This window comes from Coturnix japonica, chromosome 1, assembly GCF_001577835.2.
Source record: "Coturnix japonica isolate 7356 chromosome 1, Coturnix japonica 2.1, whole genome shotgun sequence".
In the NCBI taxonomy this organism is placed as follows: Eukaryota; Metazoa; Chordata; class Aves; order Galliformes; family Phasianidae; genus Coturnix; species Coturnix japonica.
In genome coordinates this window covers 45,036,367-45,063,295 of record NC_029516.1, presented here as the reverse complement: position 1 = coordinate 45,063,295, position 26,929 = coordinate 45,036,367, and the positions used below count along the sequence as shown (strand labels likewise).

At 42.6% G+C, this 26,929-nt stretch overlaps 1 protein-coding gene across 7 annotated transcripts in view; it reads right to left on the bottom strand.

Annotated features, from left to right (window-relative positions):
- Positions 1–9,715: 9,715 nt before the first annotated feature.
- The window catches only part of TCF20 (transcription factor 20), a 109,759-nt gene continuing 92,545 nt past the window's right edge, over positions 9,716–26,929 (bottom strand). For 3 of the 7 annotated variants that reach the window (XM_032444500.1, XM_015861471.2, XM_015861468.2), the window contains exons 3-6: positions 26,420–26,513; positions 20,071–20,120; positions 16,463–16,590; positions 9,716–11,835 (exon numbers count right to left, since the gene is read on the bottom strand). In XM_032444500.1, the coding sequence (XP_032300391.1) occupies positions 16,507–16,590; positions 20,071–20,120; positions 26,420–26,513 (228 nt within the window). In that variant the 3' untranslated portion in view covers positions 9,716–11,835; positions 16,463–16,506. The remainder of the gene's footprint in view (positions 11,836–16,462; positions 16,591–20,070; positions 20,121–26,419; positions 26,514–26,929) is intronic. The other 4 variants (XM_015861464.2, XM_015861459.2, XM_015861446.1 and 1 more) reach the window with 3 other exon arrangements.

The window sequence follows — 26,929 nt, the reverse complement described above, 5'->3', positions numbered from 1 at the left end:
AAAGAAAAGAAAAGAAAAGAAAAGAAAAGAAAAGAAAAGAAAAGAAAAGAAAAGAAAAGAAAAGAAAAGAAAAGAAAAGAAAAGAAAGAAAAGAAAAGAAGATAAAAAGCTTATAATCTTGCAGAATGAAGCATCCAGAAGTAATGTAATGCAAGGATTGCAAAGATTAGTATTGGTTGCACAACGTTAATTGCACCTTTTTGTCTGTATACACTGCTAGACGGTTGCTAACTACAGTCCTGTACTGCTTCTACATCCTGAAAGACCTCCTCTTTGTTCATAAGATAGTAATCCCGTTTTATGGTATCTGGATTCAAAACCTGTTTTGCTGCCTGCTGCTCACACTCTGCTTTTGCTGGGCTTTTTCACAGATGTCATCAGTGTCTGTATGGAGCAGGCGATCTTTAGTATTCTGAGCATCCCTCTGAGGCACCACCAAAGGACAAAAAGGAAAGCAATTCAAGATGACCATCTAAGTGCTGGGGCCTAACAAGAAAAGCCTAGCAGCAGAGTCAGAGGGCTCCCTCTGCCCTTAACAGCTGCACACCCCGTGCCCAGCTCCTGGCTGGATCACAGATTTGGCACAGATTTGACAGGGTGTGATTGGTCTGTTATGAAAACTGCAGCTTGCATAATTATACAGCTTATTTCCCAGGTGAAAGTCCCACCTCCTGAGCAGCTGCCAGCAGTTAGGAGCTTCAGCACTGGAGCCAGCCAGCTTACACAGTAGGAATATTTCCTTCAGCTCTCAGAAATGGTTCATTCAAATGCCAGGGGCTTCTCTACCCCCAACACCATTAGGAGGATCTAAACCTCAGCACTGTACAGTTCTGGAGCCGGAGAGTTCACGGTGTGCCGCGGTGGCGCAGTGGTTAAGGACACTGCCTTGCAACACTGGGGCCCGGAGTTCGAATCCCCCCTGTGGCGCAAGTGGTAGAAGTGCCGCTCTGCTACACAGAGGCTCGAATCCCGGGGGCTGGACTCGATGATCTCTAAGGTCCCTTCCAACCCGCACGAAACTATGAAACTAAGCCTCTTGTAAGAGCCAAGAGAGAAGGGAACCAAAACAACCATTTGCCCGACTACCTCCCAAGGTACCACAGAGCTGGGGCTGTGGAGAACCAACAAACTCGTCCTCTGCTTTCTTGCCAGAGGGCCATCACTCCTTTGGGTCCTCCTTCCACCTTCTTTTCACAGCCCAATGTGTCCCTTGCCTAGTGTGCTCCCTCACACAAGCAGCATACATGTGCTGGATGGGGCAAGAGGAGTGCACTGGAGGGCAGCTTTGCACTTGTCCCTGCCATTGCCAGCCCCCTGCAGTCTGGTCCAAGGAGTACGAACTGAAAAGCTGAGATCTCCATCAAGCCCATGTAGACTGGGGTTTTCAAGTGCTTGTAACGTGGCCAAACTTGAGCTCAGTTTTAGGGAGAGGGTGCAATGTGCTCCTAACAAAAAGCTGCCTCCTGCCAAGATTCAAGCGCAACGCTTCAAAGTGTTAAACCAAGAAAGGAAAATGTTGCCAGAAGATTTTCTAATGGGTCAGGGGAAGGTCAGATAAACAATGGGTTCCTAAGGATGGTTTCAGCGTTAGGAACAGATGAACAAATTTTGGCTGTATGTTCCCAAACAAATGTAGCCCAAAGCACAGCCCCTGCTTGGGAAGTTTTAGTCTCAGTTGCTTGATTGTGACATTCTTGGACTTCAGGTTGTACTTTGTACATTGGGAGTATTTGTACAGCCTTAAGATGGGTTGAACAAACAGCTTGTTTGTAAGAAAGCAGGCAGCAAGCCTGACAGAGCCAAGTCTTTCATAGTTACTGTTACTATGACTTACTGCCAGCCTTCCCACATTGCACAGTAATCTGTTCTTCAGGCTCTTTAAATTCCCTGTGGCTATTCCCTGCACCCATCCCAGCAGCTCATCTGTAACCACAAATAAGGAAGTCCTGGTGGTGCTCTGCTTCTGCTGCCCATCCTCAGGGAAGGAAAGGCAGAATCGCCCTGATTTATCTCAGGCCCCACAGCCATGCCTCCGTCCCAGCTGCTGGTTTGGGCTTCTTCTCCTTAAGATTCCCATGGGTAGTGGATATATTGCACTTCTTTTCATATTTGGGTTAGTGCTGGGGCTGTGTGGTTTTTCTAAGCCATACAGAAGCATCCAGGGGAATTTTGGACAGAGTTACTGGCTGAAATCCTGTTATTAATTTTCTTGTAAGCAAACCATTCGTATCCATATGGGAAAACTCATCCTGCTTTCCTAAAGCGTGAGATCAGTGGGACGCCTCTGAAAATAATGAGGTGATTAAATATGGGTTTGAGAGTTGAAGAGACGGAAGAACCATGATTTAGATTCAGCATCGATTTGAGCTGTGACTTGGAGGCAAGCAAGCAGCACTTTGGCATCTCAGTTCTCCCTCTTATAAAATGTATTCAATGGGGCCATTGGCCCTGCAGTGATAAAGCAGCCGCAAATCTAGGTGCAAAGTACAGTCACGAGAAAAGATACCATCATGATTGCGCTGGAAAGAGGCAGGATGGCAAACAACCCAGAACAGAGTTTAGAAGAGATGAATGTTCACACAAAGAGCTGATTATTGCAGGAGACATCTGATCTGATTTCTTCCTTTTGGTACAGGGAACCTTTCAAGGCAGTGCCACAGTTCCCAGGTGTTGGGGACCCACTGAATAAGCAGAAGATGATCTGAAGAACTGGTATTGATTCTGAGAGCACACCATAAATAATATAGCACTTCAACAGTGAAACTGAAGCCTTCATTTTTCCCAGCTCTTTTTGTCAAAATGATTATGAACGCTGAAAATTAAAATACACTAACACAATTTTGGTGGTCTGTAGCCCATGATAATCGTTCCCAAAAGCACCGAGTGCTCAGCATTAGAGTACAGAGTTTGTTAGCATGTTATTTTCATGAGTAACAGTGTCAAACTCGTTAGTGATTTTTTCATGTTTTTATCTGCACTTTAAAAAATGATGTCAGGAAAACAATGGCTTCAACAGAAGCAAGCATTTAGGAGCATTTATCAGTGCACTGGAAACACAGAAGATTATTGTTTTTTACAACCATAGCTAAACAGGTTGCTTGTGTTTGATGCCTCCAGTGATGAAGTTTATGCTTCACAGATCCAAATATGCACTGGAAATCAGAATGTACATTTATTTATCAACAGGAAAACCATAAATACTTGTTTGGGTTTGAAATGTTAGCTCAGCAGTGCTCACAGTTGGATTAATTCCTGTAGGAGCATGTGGAGTGAAAGGGAAATTAGAAACGGCAAAAATACATGGAACTTCTTAATAGGAACCGCTTAGCGAGTTGCATGCTGGAATTCCACTCTGGATGAGCTGGATATACGTGGATGGAGATAATGGAGATTTTCCTCAATATGGGGGAAAAAGCATCAACAACAACAAAAGAACTCCAGAACTCCAGACTTGGAGTACTGATACTACTGAGTATTGAGAACAGACAAACAGCTGATAGGCCAAAAACCCAACTACTGAAGTTGCTGAAGCATTACAATGCTTGCGTAGCCAGCAGTCACCAGGGATGGTAAGTGCTGGTAAACCTGGAGGTGCAGGGAATTTAAGGGTGGGAGGGAGAGCTGGGAAATGAGCTCCTGTATCCCAAATCCTTTGGGCTACAGCTTCAGAACACATCACTTGAGTGCCTCAGAAATGAATTCTGAACAATAGGATATGACAGCCTCAAGCAACACAGGTGTGCAATGAACAGATTACCTGAAAGTAATGGAAGGTTGGGAAATGCAGCAATGCTGTCCTCTGGGGACTCCATTATCAGCGGAAAGGATAATAATGACTCAGTCTGCTTACACCTTTTGGGAACTCTTCTATGCCTTTTGAGTCGCGGTCTCCTGGGATTTTCCAAATCCCCAGGAATCCCTGTGTCCTCTGACAATTACAGCAGCGTGAGCCCTGAAGGCGGAGATACAAATCCTGACAGTTACTGTCAGTGCAGCAAGGAAAACAAAGGGAAATATGAGAGATGATTGCTTCTCTCCTCTTTAAGGTGCCTTGTGCTGTGCAGCTACTCAAAGCTTATTTCAAGGCCTGGTGCTCAGGATGTTGTGGGTTGAAAATAGAGACTTCTGATTGCAAGGAAGAGTTTTTTTCATGCACAGTCTCTGTCTGTTTTGTTGTGCAGAGGCATGGTGCCTCGTGGGAAACCTTGAAAGGCAGCATTCAAGTCGTCCATGTGTCCCCTGTGCTCACTACAGGTCTGAGCTGCATTTTAACCCATTCAAATAGACTCTTAGCATCCACACAGGCTGGTCAGTGAGAACAAACATGACTCATTTTTCCCCAGCTATTGAGCACCTATGCTGATATACTTACAGATGGAGGTATAAGCTCACACATTAGGAATTCATGTATTCTTAAAAAGTGAAGCTGTATTTCCTTGATGCGCTCAGTGAAGAAAGATGAACGTTAGAAGGCTGTGGCAAATTGCTAGATGAAGATGCTGTTCAAAACAGCCCAACTGCTCCTTTGTTTTGCATCCTGAAGGACTATAAAAGAGACCTCTCCCAGGCACTTATTAAGCACTTGACTACAGCTTAGGAAGAGTTTTTGTTTGCTCTTGATTTTGATCAGATACTCTCACATCCCAAGCAACTCCAATAACTGATGAAAAGAATTAAGGGGCTAATCTCTCTTTCTCCAGAATTGGTATTCAGAGACTGCACAGAATTTGTGTGTCCCCCCAGCACAATCAGCCCTGTTAATAAGCTTACACAGAGCTCTGGAAGCCTAACACTTCTCACTGGAACAGCACATGGATTCAGTGGCCCCACAGAGGCACACATTTCATCAGTTTTCCTGTGCCCACCTCAGTGCCCCACTGCAGAGCTCAGCACAGACCTTGAACTCTGCAGATGTGGGAGCAGCCTTCCTTATCCGCACTGACTGTGGGTTGCTATCAACTGGTTTCATAAAAGCAAGATAACGCATCTGTGCTTTGAAGAGGGGCAAACAAACGTGGATGACAGCAGTGCCTTTCTAAGAAAAACAAAATCCACCCTCTGTTCAGAACTACCATTTGGATGGGAAATGACTAACTTGCATTGAAGAACTGATTTTGGGGCCTGTCTGAATGAAGTTGGCACAGTGCCTACATGGGCGCTTCTCCCAAATCTAACAGACAGACCTTCAGACCCCAAAGGCAGCCAGTGGGAGCCCAGGCCTCCACATGCCCCTCCAGTGCTCTCAGGCCTCCTCAGTCCCACACACAAACCTCCCAGTATTCCCTCTACTGACCTGATGTTTCTCCATGGCTCTTCCCCACCATCAGGCCCTGTGGAAACAGGGGCCTCACCTCCCTGTCACTGTGAGCAGGACTGTGGCCCTCAGGCAGGTGGCATCCATCCCAGTGTTCAGCCCCACCTGAGGCAAACAGACTGTACTGCAGATGGATGCTTGTGAAGCAGGAGCCTTTCCATTAACCAGCAGGATACAGTCACTGCTACGGATCACTCAGGATTGGGATTCTTTTTAGCCATTTCCCTTTATAATTCATTCATCTAGACTGCAGCAACTCTGCACAGAAGATGCGTCTTCCTCCAAAGCACCAAACCACAAACTTGATTTTTCTAAACCAGTCTTTCATACTTGTGATAAGGAAAGCTCATTTATCAGCTGTAGCAGCACATTTTTCAAGTCCTCCTGGCTCCTGTGGCAACACACTGCTCCTGCCTTCAGAAAAAGGAGTCCCATAGTAGCAGCAGTAGGCCGTGGTGGCAGTAGCCATCAGTGCCCTTTTCAAGACTGCAGCTGCAGTCTCACAACTGTGGGAACTGGTTCCTCTCACAGTGTCTTCCTAGCCAATGAAGCCAGGAATGTTGCATGATTGGAAGAGAACCACATGCAGCCCTGGCAAACAGGTTAGAGTATGCAAAATTGGTTCATTCTGTTTGCCCTCTGCTCCTTGTTACTGGACATGCCTCCATCAGCCGTGCTTATTTTCCTGCGGAATGCTGCCCTCTGGTGTCTTTTCCAAATTGTTGGATACGGTTTCACCATTTATCACCTGTACACCTGGCAGTTTCTCCCCAGTTTTAGCCAAAACAGGACACCTGCTGAGCAGCCAGATCTTAATGCCCATTTCATACAGCCACCTCCAATGCAGCCAAGACATTACACAAAGAAGGCTCATGTTAAATTACACTTTCTTTTCTGCTTGTACAGTCTCGACTCTTTTTTAGATCAATTTCCACTTGCCATTCCTAGTTTCCTCATACAACACTGAGAAACAGATACAGTCTGCTTTCTCCTGTTTCTTCTTCCTGACTACGAATGGGAGGACACTCATATGACCCAGAGCCAGCTTAATATAGCTATTCATGGTAATGCCAACGGGTCCCCCAAAATGTCCTCAAAATATGCTATCATCTGTAAGAATCCAATGATGCTCTAGAGACAGAAATATATTCCTGGTGCAGGGGTTAAGATGGAAGTCCAGTCATGTTTTCCTACTATGAATGCTATGAAGTGTACATAAGGACTTACCCTTTTTTAATAAAACCTCTCAATGTGGTGACACTTCTTTGATAAATTAGGGTCGACCCAGGGGAATCTAGTTGCTATGCAGTGCAGACATATCTGTACAACACTGTGCTTCTCTCTAGCATAATGCTCCCAACTCCCTCTCAGATGTCCTGGCCATTTTTGCTGCTCCCCACTGAAAGATGTGAGATTGAAGTCATTTCAATAAAATTCAGGGAACCACCATCAACGATTCGCCTCACAGCCAGAGAGCACAGATCCCCTGATCTCAATCTCCAGGTTTGGTTTTTAGCAGATATAGTTAGAAGCCAAAAACCAGTGATGGACTGCATGCAGCACTGACAGATAAACTGGATATATTCACGTACAGTTCAGTAGTAAGTGTACATGGGTTTTGTCAAGCAGATGAGTCTGTCTCCAGTTTGAGTCCTGATCCCCCAGCTAGAATGGAAGATTTCTGTCACAGGAGGTTTGCGATGGGCTAAAGAGTATGTTTTTCTTCTTACTAATCTTCTCTGTGGCTGTGCAGCAGCATTAGCATTTCTGAAGCTAGACAAGGCCAAAATCTTGAAATCACACCAAGTGAAACTGAGTTAAGCAGTGAACTACAAGAAACCTCTAAGATCAAGAAAGACTAGGGAAGCAATCTCAGCTCCGAACATGGCCTTGTGAAAAAAGTGAGAAGACAAGCAATGCTTCCCTCCAATTCAGGCCTTTTCCAGTGGAAGTGCAAACTGGCATGTGGGTCCCACTTAAGAAATGAAATCCCACAACAAGACTGTAACTAGCCACCTGGTCAGTAGGACAGCGAAGTGAAACTTTTACATCTGACCAAATCTACAGGCAGAGAAATAAACATTTGTGTACAACTGCACTGTCTACAATTGTTTCACTGATCTTTAGGCTGTAAGTAGAACCTTGACAGTATGGAAGCAATTCTTCAGTGATGTGCATCAAACTGGCACAAAAAGTGCCTATGAGCTGCTGGTCTCCTGCAACATTCCAGGAGTTACTTCTGCCTTCTGCTTAACTGACTGAATTATTCACAATACACTGTAGTAGCTCTAGAACAAAACCAAACCAAGATATTTGTTACAAGATTATTGCAGCCTCACAAGAATTTCACCATGTTTCACAATATAGAGGATTCTACCCCAACCCTCAGATCGTAACTTTCAGCTTCTCGCAGGAAAGTCAGCAGAACCACAAAGAATTAGCCATACCCTGGTCCTTTCTAGACCTATAACTAAACCCCCTACCAGCACCAGTTTACACACATGATCTTTCTTCACATATGCTGCCTCTACAGTTATGCACATTAGTTATGTATGTTTCATTATGTACATCTAGTGGGCACGGTAACAACGGATCAATGATTGGACTAAATGATCTTTGTGGTCTTTTCCTGACTTAATGATTCTATGATTACAATTTGTACAGTGCATTAATAAGTCATAATACCGGAGCTGTCATTTAGTTACCCATAACCTTGGCAGCCCTTTTCCCACCCTCTCTCATGTCCCGCTGAAAGTGCAGTTCTTGAGCTTGGTGTTAGCTGAACACCATGAACTACATATATTCTTTGGCCCTTGAGTATTTTTTTTATCTCGGTGCCATTACACATCACCAGTGTGTTCCTATTTGAAGGTTCAAGAGCATCACAAACCCAGATATAATCCCCAGTCATTGTATTATGTCACTGTACTCCTCTGAGCAGAGATGACCATCACCTACTGCAGCCTTCCTCCTGTGGTGCACCATCTCATTGTAAACTCCACATTAGCCTTGGATTTCCAGTTGTAGATGTTGTACTTTAAGAGTCCATGATGAATAAATCAATCAGCAGATCCTGGTATCACAATATGCGTGCTGTATGTATCCCAGATCGACCGTCAATCCCTGCAGGAATTTAATCCTTCTGGCCTCCAGCTGAACCCTCATCAGCTTATATTTATAGACATCCTTTGCATATTTCATCTGTTGCACATCCTTTTAGGAACCCCCCCCCCCCACACACACACACACAAAAAAACCCAACAAACAACAACAACAAAAAAAACCCAAAAAACCCAAAAAACCATCAAAAAACAAACCAAAAACACCACCAAAAATCCCACATCCTTTTCTTTGACCACATTCAGCAGTGCTGGTTTACTCCAGTTAGTCATCAAAATGTTCATTTTTAAACAACTACTACTCATTCTGGAAACGCTGCTGAACCATCACCTATGTTTCCTAGTAAGCCGGTGTTAGTTTCTCTTCTTTTAGAGATCACCCATAGGAACATTTGGAAAATGAGCTGCTTTACCCAAACTCCCATTAGTTCATTTCCTCATCCAATTCCCAAGCTGTTTGTAGGCTGCCGATTTCCTTCTTGATACAATCTCCACACTTTACAGTCCTGCTGCAGGTCCTTCCTGCTTCACAAATTCTAAATTAGCCAAGATTTCCAAATCTTTCTCTCCTTCCTTCAGCTCTAACATATCCATGGCATCGGGCTCTCATGGCTTTTGCAGGATAGAGCTCGTAAACATTTTGTACACAGCTTTCAGAATCCACTTAGGCACTTTATAGCTTCTGACCCAGGAGATTTTTATTTCCAAGTGGATTTTATGACTGCTCTGGATCATATCCAAGTCCTCCCAAGAAGGCATTAAACATTATTTTAGATTCCTTCCAGCTTGGTTTTAGTGAATCGTTGCAGCTCTGGTTCCTGTAAAGGCTCCAACTGCCGTGCAGATGGTCGACTTGTAGGGCCACTGTTGGGGGGAACACGGCCCTTCTGACAGCAGTACTGACAAAGAGCCATGTGGAAATTAATGGGATGGATTCAAAATACTTCCCAATTGGAGGAGTCCAGTGTGGCACCATTTATTCTTTTGCTGTATGTGACTTCTGCTGCTCTCCATCCGTGCTGCACAAGGAGCTATTGCCAAGAGGAGCAATAAGACCTTCCAAGACGACCTTCCCGCTCTCACTGACCCCAAAACCTCCCTCTGCTGTACCACCACCCCAAGGAGCCAAAAGCATGAATTCCACCAGTTTTACCACAGTCTCCTGCTGCTGCTGTAGTACCACAAAGCTGATTCCTCACCAACATAAACCGGTGAAATAACTCCGTTTATGTATTATTTTTTGTTTGTTTTTCAAAACAGGTAGAATAGAACAGACACTAGGAAAAAAAAAAAACATTTTTTATTCAGTTGAAAAGAAGTCATTTACTCAATCACATTAACTATGCTAAAAATGATTTTTCTGACTACACCAGCAGTTAAATATTTTCAGCACCAGTTCAGGACACATTAGTGACATTTATCACAACAGGTCTATTTCTCAATGTAGAAGGACATACTAACGTCAGTAGCTGCTACTGGGAAAGGAGTAAGCAGAAAACTGCCCTTGCTTTCCAAATTCTTATCAGCGAAAGTAGCAACTTCTAGAAATAAATAACTGCCAAATGATCTCCCAAATCTTTAAATCGATTTTTTAAAAATAGAGTTAAAATAGATATCTTAATATGAGCTATCATAGATATTATTTTTTATGTGCTGAATACTCCAAAACGCGAGTAGCTGAGCAAGCATCCAGTACATAACTTTTTAAAATAATTCTTCCCTCCCCACAATATCAACCCCATTTTTTTTTATCCAAGTCATGCTGGTTAGATCCCTATCTATAGTGACTTCCCAGTAAACACCACGCTGTTATCACTAGGATATGCTACCATCCTATGAGTGAAAGAAGTCAGTGAACCGGTGAAATACCATCTCACGCAAACACAAAATTTATCCAGTCATTGGCTTGTTATCATCTCAGAGTATCAAACAAATACAAGCTTTTATTTTAAAAAGCTTTTGCGGTCTTCCTCTTGCTGGGCCAGTTCAGAAGGTCATCGCTGAAGGCAGAACGGATGAAGGCAAAGAAACCAAAAAGCAGCAGATAGTAGTGTCTCAGTCCTTTTAAACAAATCAAGTTCGCACAAAACAAAAGGAGATAAGGTTAAAATGAAGTTTATTAGTTTTTTTTGGTGTTTTTTTTTTAAGCTTTTTTATATAAAACTGTTTGTGAAACAGCTATTTTATTCCCATGGCAGAGTGACCCCTGAAAGATGCACTAACCCCTTTCTTAAGGCCTTAATAAGAAAAAAACTTTTTTTTTTTGTGGGTTTTTTTGGTGTTTTTTTTTGATTGATGTTTCTTAAACCCAAATGTTTACAGTTACATAATTTACAAAGAAACCCACAACAAATAACCATATAGTGTAGCCTGTTATAATGACATTCCTTCTTCCTTCTTCTGGAAAAGCAGAACATAAAACATAAAAGGGCTAAGTGGATTTTCTGACTACTCTGAAAACACTCTGGTTCCACCAGCATTTGGACTTCCTTCCCAGCTCCCCAACCTGGCAGGTAAAACCAACCTCCCCGCTGCCTCCAGCACTGAAGGCAGCTCCTAGCTATGACCTGGGCTGTGTGCTGCACAGGGCAGCCAACAGGTAGGTCCCACATGTAGAAGGTGTACGCTTGTGTGCATGATCTAAGCAAACAGCAGTTTCCTCTTACTTCGTGAGCCACATGACCTAAAGGTCTCTGGATGTTTATCAAGCTCCCATTATCAACACGGTGTCTCTTAAAACTATGACCACCCCATCCCACACACACAAAGTAAAAACGCCCCACCACCTGCATCCATTCAAATCTTCCTCCCGTACTCTACAAACAATTTATCCTGTGATTTTGTTTTCCTTTTAAAATTGGACTTCCTTGGATGTTGTGAGAAAGAAAGAAGGCAAGAAGAAGGGAGACAACCCCAGTCCCGACTGTTCCCAGTACCACTGTTCTTTCCTGCCAAATGTTAGGCTCTGTGAGCCTTGCTTGATTTTGGATTTAATATTTACTTCAGCTACAAATTTGTTTTTTAAATTTATCTGGGTTTTTGTTAATTTTAATCAAAAGCATCAAAAGGGATAGCGCACCTTTCATTTAAAACAAAGTCTTTCAAGACTAAAAAATAGATCTTTATATATATATATATTTATCCCTCCCTCTTTAGTTCCCCCCACCTGTTTCTTTTTTCCCCCTCCCCTTCCCACTGTCACTATGGAGATTGTGTCCATGGAAACAGCTGGTTCAGACTCCTTGGTCAGATTCTGTGATGTCATCAGTCTTGAGTGTGATGTAAGAATTGATGAAGGAAGTGCTGGCATTGGCAGGCACGTCGAGAGGGGGCATGGCTGCACAGTGGGAGAGATTCCATTCAGTCACGAATGTCCACCGCTTTTTATCTCAACAGCCTAACCTGAAAAACAAAGTGAAACAAGTAATATAAAGGAAGGCTTCCTTGACTTGGTCTGCCAATGCTCCCCCCCACATTCTGGGGAAAATATTCAGCATCCTACCACAGCAGCAGCACCTACAACTCTGGGTTTGAGGACTAAAATCGGACACGAATACAACAGTAAGTAGTTCATAAGAGCAAATCTAAGTAACAACAAGCATTGGTTTAACAGCCAGCAGAAAATGACAGAGACCAGAAAGAGAGCAGAGCTACCCACACCCAATTCAGCACTCTCAGTCTTCCAGCAGTGGGAAAGGAGCTTGCTCACCTCAAGTTCAGTCCTCATCCTGACTCTGAAAACTGCAAAGCAGCCAAGCATGTTCAAATGCAACAACAGCTTTGGGACACCACACCATCCCTTAGGATTTGGATCCAAGTATTTTCATACAAGTCACCACATTGCCATCAGACAGTTCTCAGTGAACGTGATTCAGATGATGGAACTGGTACTGACACTAAAGGATCCAGCCACAGGAACCGAGCTCCTGACACAGCTGGATTTCATCAGCAAAAGGCAGAGCTACAGTTAAGCTAACTGCAGGTAAAGTAATGTTTATTTATTTATTTAGTTGTTGTTCTAATGGCAAGGTTATGGTGGCAAAAGTTCATGGAAAAAGGATGCTCACGTTATCTTTCAAGACAAGCGTGGGAATGTCCAAGCGGTTGGCACACTCACTATCCCTGTCCTGAAATGCTGAGCAGACAGATCGAACACCAGGAGTTCACTATGTTGGTAGAGGTGTAGTTCAGAAGAGAAACCACAGATAAAATTAAAGTTTAATTTCTCTAAGCCACAGTTCTCATTCTTAACCTGCACTGTCGAGAAAGCAAAGCTTGAAATAATAAATTCCTTTTTTCCCTTCTCCCATAGCACATGTGAGGCCCAGCAGCAGCTGATTTATTTAGTAAGGTTAACCCTTTGATGTAGCTTGGGTAAATCCCTCCTCACCAGTCAGTGAGCTCTTGGTAAAAAAAAAAAAAAAAAGCTCACAACTAAAGTGACACATACAGAAAGCAGTTAATAGCATTAGAGGTGTGCTTGTGAATAAAATAACATCCATGTTTATGTGTAGCTGGCAATTACCCCACGAGCCTGGAGCGTGATGCAGAAATCAATGCCCTTCTGATTATCAGCATACCAATTAGATTACAACTCAGCAAGCTACCTGTTGGCTGATAACACCCCCTCACAAAGCGGATAAGGTAAAGCAAGTGCATATGAAAACCAGACAGGCAAGCCATGGAGTTGGAACTCAGGAGGAAAGGAGGGAGGTTCAGGCAGCTGACCTCTGTGGCGTTCATTACTGTGCAACTGTGAGTCTGCACTGAAGGAGTGTTAAGGCTGCAGTGCTGTCTCTGGCTGCTGTACAAGTGCTGCTTGCCCATGCCTGGAATCAATCCAGAGCACTAGGCACTGGCTCAGGGAGACATCAGGCTCACCACACAGAGCCCTTCCCCATTCCTGGAAAGGCTCCAGAGCACCAGACTCCCTTTCACAGTCACTCTCCAGATCTGGATGTGATCCAAATATTCTAGAGGCAACTGGCTCAGGGAGAAAGAAGCAACAGAGACAGAATACACTGACTTGCCTGGATGTTATCCAATACGCACGATTTCTCCTAACTCACTGGGCCTAGAAGTGAACCAAGACAAAGCAGCACAATAATCTAACAGCTGACTGCCCCTTCTATCTCTACACCAAGGTCAGTGGAATGGCAGCTGCTCTCCTACCGGAGGTGTTCCTCTAAACTTTGTTAATTACAATCAAAACAAAGCAAACCTTCTTTTTAAGAACTGTATCATCTGGATTTGCATGGTTTTTGCTTTGGTCAGGCTGGATAACTTCATTTCTAAGACATTCTCAGCCCCCAAAGGAGGAAGCTAAACAGGACCTTCAGGTAACAGCTACCTGAGGTCAAAGTGGAATTGGGAAGAAATGATGCCTTAGAGAGAAGCCTATAGCACAACAGTGAACACGGCGCTGAGATTCCACAGCTTGCAAGGTCTTAAGCCAATACAATCCTATGACCTATAAAAAAAACGAAGGAAAATGATGCAGCAAACAAAACTGCACAAAGGTCTCTGCAACACATTAATATTCATTAGCTCCTTAAAAAAACTGCCTTCAGAAATCACCACTGAGAAGGCAATCTCTGTCTCTTGCTTCTACACAGAAGACCAGAATTCTCTAGCTAACCCCTCGTCCTTCACAGAAAACAACATTAAAAGCTCTTTCCACTCACTTAATTGGAGAAATAAGTAAGATTATAAAGTGACAAAGGTGCTTGGGAAGCAGTAAAATGGTGGTGAGGGAAAGGGATTGTTAAAATCAGGTCAGACAGCAGACATGAAGCAGCAACTACACCTGCAGTGCTGCAAGAAAAAGAGAAATGGCCAGCTGAGCAAGAAATGCACCTGAGCACTGAAACGGAGTCAGAAGACTAGAGGGACTAGAGTTTATGGGAAAATGTGCCAAGAGGAACTAATTTGAAATCACTTATTTCATTTAGACCTCCCTGTTGCCACCACATGGCAATGTACTTGATGGAAACGAAACAAGAAATCCCATCCTCATCATACCTGCTCTAATTCCCACTTCTGCGCTGCTCCCTTCTCACTCCAGACATACAGAAAATCAGATTAAGAAAATGATCCGACTGATACACTAATATGGCAAAACACAATTATCAGACATATCAAATATCTGATCGAGTTCACACATGCCTGAAGACTTGGGTGAGAGCAAACATGTCCAACCCCTGGCCCATGGACTGTGTGTGGCCACCTCCTGCCCTGTACTGTAAAGGCAGCAGCTCTTCCCTGCAGAGTGGCCCCAGGAGCGAATCCATTGCCCAGCAGCAACCAAACTGTCACTGTGTTATTAATGCTGTGCTGACCGAAAGCAGGGCATGGGGAGGGCAGTGCTGTGCTGCTTTAAGTGACGGCAAACACTAGTACGCATTCTGATACACTGACTAAACAAAGGGCTACAAACAGATAAGAATACACAACTGAGCTTTTCATTTTGATACAGGCATTTGAAAACAGGTTTCAAATTGCCCAATAAAACATCAATTTATGTTTGCAACACCATTTTCAGTTGATATAAATACATTACCTGCAAATTTTCAAACAGAATGTATGCAGTTGCAATCAGATGTTCCAACTCCAAAATCTGATCGTGTCTCTTTACCAGACTTTCATAATCCCTCTCTTACCAGAGAGAAATATCCTTTGCTTCACAATCACACCTTATTCATGTCATCACTTCTTGGCAGTACAAACATTCTGCACAACTACTGTCAAGGATGAAGTAGAGGAAGAGTAAAATTTCATCAAAAATCTCTGATGAATACCTTGAGACCTCACTAAGAACTGCAACCACTGCCATCAAACCAGGGTGATGCATTTATTTCACAAAATCACATATCCCAGTAGTTTTATCTTTTTGTTCCTCTCTTCTTTAAACTCTTATAAGAAAAATATTAAAAATTGAAATGTTTTGTTACTTATATCTTATGAGGGCTCCTCTGAAAGTAATGCCTCCTGTTTTATTGTATTGGCCCACAATGTCTGAGGCGAATGTTGGTGGTATGGCAGTAGAGAGTGAACGTTCCCACCAACAGTCCCTTACATTTTGCTGCTGTGTGACAGAGGGCAGCAGAAGGGCAGTCTGACAAATTGGTGTCTGATGGGGAAGTGTGTATGAAGCAAATGTGAATCACTGAATTCCTTCATGAGGAAAAAGCTACACCGACATTCATTGATGTTTGCTGAATGTTTATGCGTCAGTGGGTGGTGTGTTTCAGCAGCAGTCACCTCTGCTGGAGCAGGTTTTGTTGAGTGCGGCAGGTAGGCTCTTGTTCATCACTGGCAAAAATGCACAGTTAATGACGGTGATATGTTGAAAAACAGTGCTTTGTAGCTGAGAATTTGCTCCATCAAGCAGTGTTGCTGTGCTCTTTGTACCTCTTGTATTTTCCATGGAAATGAACAGGAGATATTACTTTCAGAGCAGCTTATATATATGTGGCCCAAGACAGCTCCTACTCGCTTAATGCAGTCCAGGCCAAAAGGTTGGACACCCATGGGCTAGATAAAGAGGGAGGCAGGCGGAAAGAGCAGCTGGAGAGCTGAGGTACAAGAGCAGAGCTGCTGCCTCCCACAGCCCTGCTGGCTTATGCTGACCAAACACTGCTACAGCTACCTTGGATACAGAGGGTAGAGCTGTAAGGAACTAGAGGAAACATTAGTAAGTTGAATTTGTGATCACCTAGAGATACAACTCCACCTTCTCTCACTCACAACTATTTGCAAAATAAAGAAAAATGCTATCATGAAGACAGAATGCACTCCTGGTAAGACCAACGTACATATCCCTGTATTTATGTTTATGGAAAACTAGTGACTAGCCTGAACAGACCATAGCAGGAAAAAATGGAAACCAATGTTAGTAATTACAGATTTGCTGCACATACATGAGATCCCCATTTTATCTCATTTTATCTCTCAGAAGTGGGGAAGAGCACTGCAGGTAAAGGAGCCACAGGAGAAAGCAGGTGGAAACTGGAAGCTCTCCCCAACTCACCTGTGCTTGCTTTTATTTTCATTCCCAGGAGTACACTTCCCCCCTCACCCCCGCTCCGACTGCTCTGTGCTGAGGCTGCCTTTCACCATCTTGTTCTGCAAGGAGGGAAGAGAGCAAGGAAGGAGGGGCTGACAAACCAGCAAGCCAAAAGGAGGAGGAGGAAAAAGAAAACAAGGGAGAAAAGGAAGACAGGGGTAGGGAAAGTGAACATACAGAAAGTGAGAGAGAGAAAGAGAAGTCAGTATTGAAACCAGACACAGATTTTCAGACAGAGTTTTCCCTAAAGCAGGTAAATTTGCAAAAGTTAAGAGCCTGGGACATGGAAGCCTGGTTAAGAAACACAGAATTTAACACAGAAAGGTAGAATGAACTTAGCAACACCACTTAAAACTGCCCCACAAACAGCTTAAGACTATCTAAGACTGCAGTGCCACCAAAAGGTGAGGTGTCCTATCCCCTGTGCTTCCCTTTCTCTGCCTATCCATCCTTACCAGGTCTGCTGCAACAGCACTGGCTGTGCTGCAGCACACAGTGAGCCGGCTCAGTGAGTGGAAGCAGAACCCTTCCAAAGATGATTAGTTTTCAGACAGTGTTTTCCCTGTGATAAAAGCTGCTATTTTGCAAAAGTAGCACATTCAGGACATGGATGGTTGAAGCATCAATGCTGACAGAAGGAAATGGGAAAGCTCACTGGGGAACACAGGGAAAGACAGGACTGGTCCCTCTGGACACAGCCTGCTTATGCCTGAAGTGTTAAGCGCAGTTAATGAGGCAAGAAGCACCTTTGCTCTCTGGGAGCCACTTATTATGATGAGGTGTATTTACCGATGTGAGGCATGGACTAAAAAAGGGTAAGAGGCACTATACTGGGGACTCGCTGAGTGTCAGTGGATTTATGAAGTTAGTGCTTCCACCCATTAACTAAAGAACAGAGGAGTGAGATATTAGACAGCTACTAATTAGCTACTAATGTTCAACTGCTGCTACCTAATAGCCTGGTTTTAAATGGCCTAATCTAAAGCGTCTTTTCCTTTCAGTTGCTCATGTTCATAGTTTGCAGAAAAACTGACATAATTTGTTTTCCAGTCACTCCAAAGCAAGAGTTTTCAGCCCTTCTGGCCCCATCTTACAACTGCCTGGAACTCCCCCTCCCAATTACTACAATAAAAGGAGCAGGGCAATACTGTATTGTGCCAGAAATGATCAGTGAGTCACAGAGCAAGGGCTGAGTCACATGCAGGCAAAAAATAATTAAAAAAAAGAAAATTTAAAAAAAAAAAAAAAAGAAAAATCCCTGCTTGACTGGAAATGATTCATGTATTTACTGAGCAAATGACAACAAAGTGCAGTGTCAAAGGTTGCTGATGCTGAATTTCTGTATTGAAAGCAACACAGCAGGTGTGCAAGTGGGTCAGTTTTGAATAAAAGCCACAATTTGTATTGCTTCATGGAGTACCTTAATGTATTCGGCAGTCCACCCCTTCCTGCTCCCCAACGTTACTTTAGAAATCAATGTGTCTTTTCACTACCATCTGCAGAAGTTGGATTCCCCCATGTGGTTCTTTCCTTTCATGTTCTGGGCATCACCAATGCAAGTACCAATACTGATGACCCAAGCCAGGTAAGAAAAACTTCAGAACTATCTTTTCCCTTCAGGCAACAGGCACTGAAAATAAAACATTTCTCAAAGATGCCATCTTCCTGATCTCTTCAGGCAGGTATCCAAAGCTGGGCAGCAGATGGCACATCTACCATTGCATTCTACAGTAAGGGGAGCTCACCCTTTCTGGTTTTGTTTGGGGAGATCTGCAGGCTCATGCAGCATTAATACAACCATTTTCTGTAATGTTATTTTTCTGTGCTGTAAATTTTCAACATCATCTCCACAACTGCACAGAGCGAGTTATTTTCTTTATATTGTGGAAGGTAGGCTGGTTCTTGATCACAGACTCACTGCTCCCAGAATCTTCCAGCACATTTTAAATACATCTGCCTAAACACATCACATTGTGGTAAAACATTTAGAAAGTACTATGAGACTAATTCTTGTATGTTTACAAAAGACAGATTAAGAGATAATCTGTGAAGACAAAAGACCACCAGATGTCAGTCTAATTCTAGGCAGGGATCTGCAGGCAAGAACTAAATGGAAACTAAATGAGAGTAACAGAATTGTTCCCTATTATAATTTATTTTCCAGCATGGGCCATCCATGCTCTCACACAATTTATGTGGCAGCCAACTGGCCACAAGCACAGCCATTTTTCTGGAGACTCCCAAGCATTTAAAACCAGTGGACAGGTACCCACAGGGTCCCAGATTTGCAACCTCACTTATGGACAGGGGGAAATTAGGGGACAAGACAGAAGATGGATATTCCCAGCCCCTTATCACATTGCTCATATGTACAAGAGAATCTGTGCTATGTCTCCTCTTTCCACACAGAGCAACAGAAGTCCAGCTCTTAGCACCACTGAGTTTGCATTCAACTAAGAATGTCCAAACTTTAGGCATAAGCATCACACTGAATCCATCACCAAAAACAGGAAACAATGAGTCGTTAGAAGAGTCAAAGTCCAAAGAACAGCCGAACATATATCATAGGACTCAGTCTAGTTACTACCACTTAATCAGATGTCTTGGTTTCAGCTGGGACAGAACTTTTCCGAGTGTCTGGTACAATGCTGTGTTACGGTTCTAGCACAAAAACAATGTTGGTAACACACAGATGTTTACAGTTGCCTGCTAAGCCAAGGCCATGGTCAGTGGAGGGCACATGGAGCTGGGAGGGAACAGAGTGAGGACAGCTGACTGATAGTGGCCAAAGGGACGTTCTCTATCAGCTGACAGCAAGCAGAAATTGTATTGAAAGGGGTGGGAGTTCAGCTTACTGGGACTAGTTAGGCACTGGTCAGGGGATGGTGATCAATTGCTTGTGCATCACTTGTTATATATGATTATATATATATATATATATATATATATATATATATTTCCTTTTGCTTTTCTCTGCCTTAGGAAATAGCTTATCTCAATTCTTGAATTCTGCTTTGTTGTTTTTTTTGTTGTATTTTTTTTTTTTTTTTCAATTCTCTCCCCATCCTGCTGGGAAAGGGGAGAGTGAACAAACAACTGTGTGATGCTGAATCACCTGCTGGGTTAAACCACACCACTAGGACAAGGTATTTCACATAGACAACAACGGTTCATGGTGTAGTCTAAACATTTCCCGAAGCTGTTGAAAACTTTCCATGAGTTATTATTTCTTCCTTCTTGCATCCTCAGTAAATCCAAGAAAAATAAACCACCATAGTTTCAATGAAGCTTTTGAACAGATGCAGTGAGCAGTGTTTTTGTTCTATCACAGAAGACAGGAAAAGAAGCTGGTTCTAAAGTGTCATCAAGGATCTAAAGAATGACTGTGCATTTATCTTCTTAAACTCTCTGTATTCTTCTTAAGTTGATGTTTGCCCCCAGAATATACTGCGAACACACATCTAAAAGCACCTCTGATTACAGATGTTATCTGGGTATGAAACTACTAAAGCAGATTTAAATACCAGAAGAGGGCAGTAAAAAACAGGTGCAATACAGGTGAGGATTCTTACCTTGTGCTTGGGGCACCTCACTGAGAAATTCTCTTCATTTAGTAAACAATCTAGAGGAGGAGAAGACAGCAACTTAGTACATTTTTAATAAAAAACAATTTGAATAATACACATGTGTTAACTGTGCTTCTCAGGCTATATATTTCTCATTCAAATATCTTATTATTTTTTTTTTGTTAGGAATATTACCAGCAGATTTGTCCCTTCCACCCCCAAAGGTGGAACAATTAAAATTACTACATGTTCCAGTGTCACCTGGGTAACCACACCTAAGCATCCCCAGCCTCCCTAGTCCTCTGTATCTGAAAGAATCACAACAGCAAAACTGCAAATCCTGCAACCCAACACCCTTCATCTACTACAGCCTTCCCTGCACAAGGGAGTCAGACACATCCACCCCATTCAGAGAGACAATCCCTGCTTTACAAGACATAGGAAAATTGTTATCTTTCATCCTACCCCAAGGCTCTGCCAACAAGAAGGGGAGAAGGGGTGACTGTTTCTAGGTATGGCTGCATATGACAGTTTATTTACAATCCCAAATCCTGGAGATCAGTTTACACTTTGACACTATGTCTGGTAGCTGGGTCACTCACGCTGCTCTTGGATCTGCTTCCATGATTTGTGTATGCAAATCTTCTATGATCTAGGAAACAGTTTAATTAATGATTTAAACCTATTAAAAAAAAACTGGGGCACCTAAGTAGAGCTTGTTTAGGATTCTACAGCAGCTCAGAGAGCATTCCATCGCTGACAGTGCCAGTGTAGGTGTTGCCACCTCCCATCACCTCCCACACCACGGGCACTGGCTGATGCTAGGAGAATTCAGCAAGTTGCCTATGACCTCCCATGTTCTCAACCTACCCAAACAGCCAGCAAGGAAAGCGGCGCCATGGTAAATAAAATGTGCTAATTTAAAGCGCTCTTAAGTATGTAGCATAACCAGAGCTACCTGCTGTTTCAATCTGCTGGAAGAGTTTAGCAGACAGCAGGAGACTGCAACTAAAGCTTGAGGGAAAGGCTTCCTAGACACCCAAGCCTTGGCAGAGCATCCCTCCGCTATGCAACGTTTATGTTCCAACACAAATGCCTCTGGCCTGAATCAAAGGGAAACAGCGTGCAGTGGGCTAAGTTAATCGAGAGATTTTAGCAAAGAAGAGTAAACCCTTTAATCCTGCCAGGGATAACGATTTCATATGCAGCATTAGCAAATAACAAAGAAGTAGTAAAATAAATTGTTGTCTTGTTCTAAGGGCAGGAATTGTACATTTTGACTATAGACTGAATTATCACTGGATGATACAGCTATCATTAAAAATACATAGAGCACTGATTAAAAAATAGACGCAGCATGTTAGAAAATGATGGTTTTTTTCCTTGGAAATTCAACTTCAGCAATGAATGTACTTCTCTATCTGAAAGGAAGACAGCACAAACATTAGGAAGGAAAGTCAGACACCTTGCACTTCAGGATTCATCAGTGTACAGAGCTCTGTTTCTTAATAAGTTTGGTATTTTTTCTTGTAAATACTAACAGCAATCCCAATTACTGACAATTTTTTTGCTTCTCCAAAGGGACAACTGTAGAAAACCAACTGCTCCCTGTAAACCAGAAAATTTGTTCAGCATTCCCAAGCTGGCCTGGGTTTCAACTGGCAGTTCCAAGGATTTATATCTCAGATACAATTCAGCACCAAGTCAGCAGACACACAGCTACCATCAGCTTATCAGGGCTGAAAGGGAAAAAGAGCAGAGCCTCGTCCTTGTTTGTACAGATTTTTCTCCATAAAGCAGTCAGGAAAAAACCTAAAGCATTTCTAATGGAAGCAATTTTTCTTCTGCAGGCTTCACGCTTTGTCTCACTCTCTGTGTTCTTCTTGTTCCTCATCTTAAATGATACTTGTGAAGACACGGAATTTCTCTTCTCTGAAAATCCTTTTTATTTTGCTGCTATTCTTTTTTTCCTAATTTACAATCACTAAACGTCAGTACGAGCTACTCCCTGCGCTGGATGCTGAGGGTACAAGAGTGCTGCACCATCTGACTGCAGGTGGTGAGGAACAAGCCCAGGGAGCAGATAGCAAATTTCACAAAACAAAGATTCTGTTTCCATGGAGACATCTTCAGGACTAAGTTATCTTGAGACATCACAGGCTCTTTGTAAATTTGGACAGACGAAAGCTAAACACAGACAACGTTAACCACAGTCATTTCCATGTAAAAATTATTTAAGTGGCACCACTAATCTTGATTTTTATGCAAATGGCCAGCAGGAGTTCAGCTGTCTTTTGCACAGTTCTCTTGCACAGAAACACACCCTGCATTGCCAGAGATTATTTTGTATGAGAGGAGATTAAAAGTAAGACTGAACTGGGATATATGAAAACATCCAAATGTACCAACTGGAAGCTTAGAAGGACACATGCCCCACACAGCGACCACACAGCATCAGCTGCCCAAAATTTGGCTCCTCAGCAGGGCTGGCATGAAGCACGGCAAGTAGCTCAAGTGGTTCTCAGTTATTGCACCCTCCAGTCCTTCACTGTAAATGTGCTGCCCTTCACATGATGAGGCACAGGAGCTGACAGTGCATTCGCTTCTAATCCACACAAGTCAGAGGCAGAGAGACACTTCAGCTCAGCACAGCTGCCCAGGAATAGGACACACACACTGAGTCCCAGCTACAGCACGCTCACACTTCCAGGGATGCCAGAGTCACTCTGTCAAGCACTTAGTGTTTACGACTTGACATACCCTAAAAAGCATTCCAGTAAGTGGTTTTGGATTTATTTTTTTCTAAGATACAAAAGAAGTCATCCGTATTCTGAAAGCCCGAGCACGCTTGTAAACGTCTGCACAAACTTCTGAGGACTCAGCACCAGCTCCTCCATAAAGGTGGCTGAATCTTTCATAGTGGGGCCGCTGACTTCAAAGCAAACTACCGCAGGGCTCAGGGAACTTGAGAAATACTTACACCTGATTTACTGCAGCAGCACTGCATCACCAATAAAAAGGTTTACAGGCAGACAGCAGGCTGACAAGAGAGTAGAGAATGCTGATTTGCTTCTCCAGGAAGCCCACGTTTTGTTTTTGACCATAAATGAAAATGAAGTCCTATTCCTTACAGCTTGTTTCTTTTATACTGACTTCCTGGAAGAGCATCTATAGATTAAGACAGCTTGATTACTCCCACAGATAAAAAGAACTGCAAGGAAGGTCTTACTGTCATGTCATCAGGCTGAAATTTTCAATGCCAAGAATGTACTTCAAGCTGGGCTCTTCTGTTTGTTTTGGTTCAACACCTCAGCTAAAGCAGTCTAACCATTTCCTTAAAACTTTTTCTTGGAAAAACTGTTCTGCCAGTGTTCAATGTCCCAGCAAACTTTCTCTGACAGACCCCAACAATACTCTGGTTTGCTACAGGACCAGAATTTTAGCCAAGGCATTCCCTCGCAACTTAACACAAAATGAGCAAATATCACTCTCTGCAAGGAGGTACAGGGATTTTAATCTGCACATTCTCCAAGAGATTTCTTCAATTTTAGTAGCTAAATCCTTTGCAAATCCACCAAATGCACTTCTTCTTGGGCCTCCAATTTAGGCACCAGAGCCAAAAGCTGCAAAGTTGTCAGGGATCCCTTAGAAGGCCCAGGAAGTCTGAAGAAAGGATGTGGCCATTTCTCCACTGCAAAATGGGAAGCACTGGTCCAGAAGGCAACAGAAACAAAGAGGCTAATGGGATGTGAATGTGGGGCTGGAGATAGAGTGCGAGCTGGCAGGTTGTGGAGAGCAGGACTAGGAGAAGTCCAGAGCAGGCAATTAAGGATAGGTGGAATCAGAAGCATGTGATCCCACAGAGTAAGATGTGAGACTTATGCAAAGAGACTGAAGGAAGTAAATGGGACTGGCTGGGCTGGGAGAGAGCCAGCAGAAGGAACAGAAGACTAAATCGGGAGTGTGTTTCTGCCAGAAGACTGAAGACTAAGAATTAGTGGGATGAGAGGAAACAGAGAGGAAAAGCAGAATGAAGAGAGGGGAAGGATAAGGAGAGAGGAGAGGGAGAAGAAGAGGAAGAGAAGAGGCCTCAGTCCTTGTTCTCAGTAAATCATACTGTTCTTGGACTGAACATAGAGATTCACAAGTTTCATCATTCCTCTACTACTGTTTAAGTACTGTTTAAGTATGCTCATGAAACTCACAGCCAAAGTACCCCATCTCCATGCAGCTCTAATCCACCCAGTGGCTTGCAATTTATTCTTGCCATATTACTCTAAGTGGGTAAACCAGCTTGGAATGGTGCCCTCTGACAGATGGCCATGACAAAGTGATGTCTTGTGACAGAATTTAGAGTGGAAGAAAATGAAGCAAGCACAGCCTTGGAACCTGAACACAGAAAGCTACTCTAAAAAAGCCTTAGAGGTTACAATGTCAAGACAAATATTAGCGAATACCAAATGCAAGGTAGCCCACTTCAACTAATTATATGGTGAATATATTAAATAACATTTAGCATGGAATTAATAGTATGGATTTAAGAGCAGGACTATACACTGTTTTTCCATAGAATACTGCCTTTTCCATGCATGGCACAAAACTGCTCTTGAGAATCAGTCATGACTGATCAACGAATGTGACATCTGGAGAATCCCACTGCATTTTCTGAAGTAGAGCAGAGTTAATGAGGAAGAGATATCTGAAGAAGAAGGACAATATCTTACTTCTGTTATCTATATTTGGAACACAGAAAACGCTATATCCTGTACACAAAAATTCTAATTAAGCTACTAGGGCACTATTAATTAAACTAATTAAACTATTTGGGCATATTCACTATAAATTAATTCATGTTTTCATGGCACAGAAAAGGTGAAGTCACAAACCAGAAACAAATCACTAAATATAAGTTAGTTAACGTTCACAAAACTCTTCAGAGATGAACATCACGGAATTTCACAACTCCACTTGCTGAACTGAGATGGGAAAATTTCACTCAATAAAACACAGAATCACACAGTGCGGATAATGAAATGCTCGTTAACGGAGTATCCTTTCATCCTATCAGTTGAGGTGGAGCACTATCTATCAAAAAATAAGTCTTTAGTTGGGTGATTACTATTTCTAAGATACATTCCTAAGAGACCAACATCAAATTTACAAAGACAGCCTTATTTCTGCCCTTTTTTGAGTATGCAATTTCTTCAAATTGGATGATGTTTCTTTAACACTGTATTTCACGTACAATCAAGACTTCTCTATCTATACCGTGGTATTAGTCATACTCCACTGCAACACTCTTGGTATTAAATAAATTTCTATTGGAATAAAATATGATGCTCCAATAGGGTGGGATTTCACAGCAAGAAGTGCAATGCAGTCATTCAGAAATGAGCAAAACTACGTCAAGCACTCCAGGATTTGAAAAATAGCACAAAACAGGCGGAGAAAGAAGTGGTCTGCTGTGGAAATGAGATAACAAATTGGAAGCCTGAATTTATATGCCACTCATGAGATGCAAACTTGAATCCTTGCCTCCTTGCAACTGGACTAAGTTTTGTACAATGTGAGAAGTGAGTTACAGAACATTGGAAGAGCTGGACATTATTTATTTTAAACTGTTCAGTTGGGTTTTTCTATAATCCAAGAATCAAGTTTATCTCCAGGGAAAACTTACTCTTGTATGCAAAATACCAACTCAACCCCAAGCTCATGGCTGAAGATAGTTTAAACTTCACAGAACCTCTTACAAATTGTTGTGACATACCTTACATGCATTCCTCTTACCTTTCCTTGGGTCTCAAAAGGTGAGAATTTGCAGAGACCGCACAATCCAGATCTTTTATTCTGTTTTAATTTCCAGATTTCTATTAACAACATTCTAGTGAATGCTTTTTTTCCTGCAACCAACTGTTCTGTCTTCTATACAACCTCTGTTCACACCAGGTAAACAATACATTCCATAAAGGCACATGTACTCACAGAACTCCAAACTCCTCCTCTAATCACTGAATAAAAGGTGAAAATTCTGCAGGCCATTAGCTTGTCCAATGATAAAAACTGGACCTAGTCAACAGATCAGCTGAAATGGCTCTAAGGAGGGAGAAGGAATGTTGCACTGCTAGTGGTACTGAAAATACTACAGACACTCTGCACTTGGAATCAGTACTATGTTTATCTTTACGAGTGATGCTCTGAAAGAGGGGATGTGTCTTTCTGGTTGCTTGCGTCCTTTTCTTTTTTTGCCATCTTGCCCCAGTACATTACTGTATGCTGTTTCTCTAATGTGATCCTTCATCATTTCTGTTACTTCATTAGTAGTCTGACATACAGGTAGCGCGTCATTTCTTCTTACCTGCATCGATGGCACATGGGTAATGGTATCGGAAGGAGCAGCCTTTGTTGTAGCAGCCTAAGGTGGCTCCTGGTTCCTGGCAATGGGAACATTTCTGAAAGGGAAACCAAGAAATGGCAATGAAGACTGTAACAATAATTCTAAATAGGTGTATTTTGTTGGGAATCAACCATGTTCCAGCACACATTTATCGAGAATCACAATGTTATGTTTTTATACACCACAGAAAATTGCCTTTTGAATAAAGGCAACATAAGGTGTTTCAAAAGCAAAGCTCTTCAGCTGTGCTTAACCAGGCAAGATAGACCAAATGCTCACACCAGCCATTCAGACAGAACTTGGAACACTTCTCTCAAATCCATTCCACCAACCCATGTTTCAGCACCTGACAATGACATCAGCGTTAAAATTGGAAAAGAGCTTTTTTTGAATCTACAGCAGCTTAAAAATGAAAATTAGCATGACAAAGATGATTTAGAGGATACCATTAGTGTAAAAGTAATTTGCTGA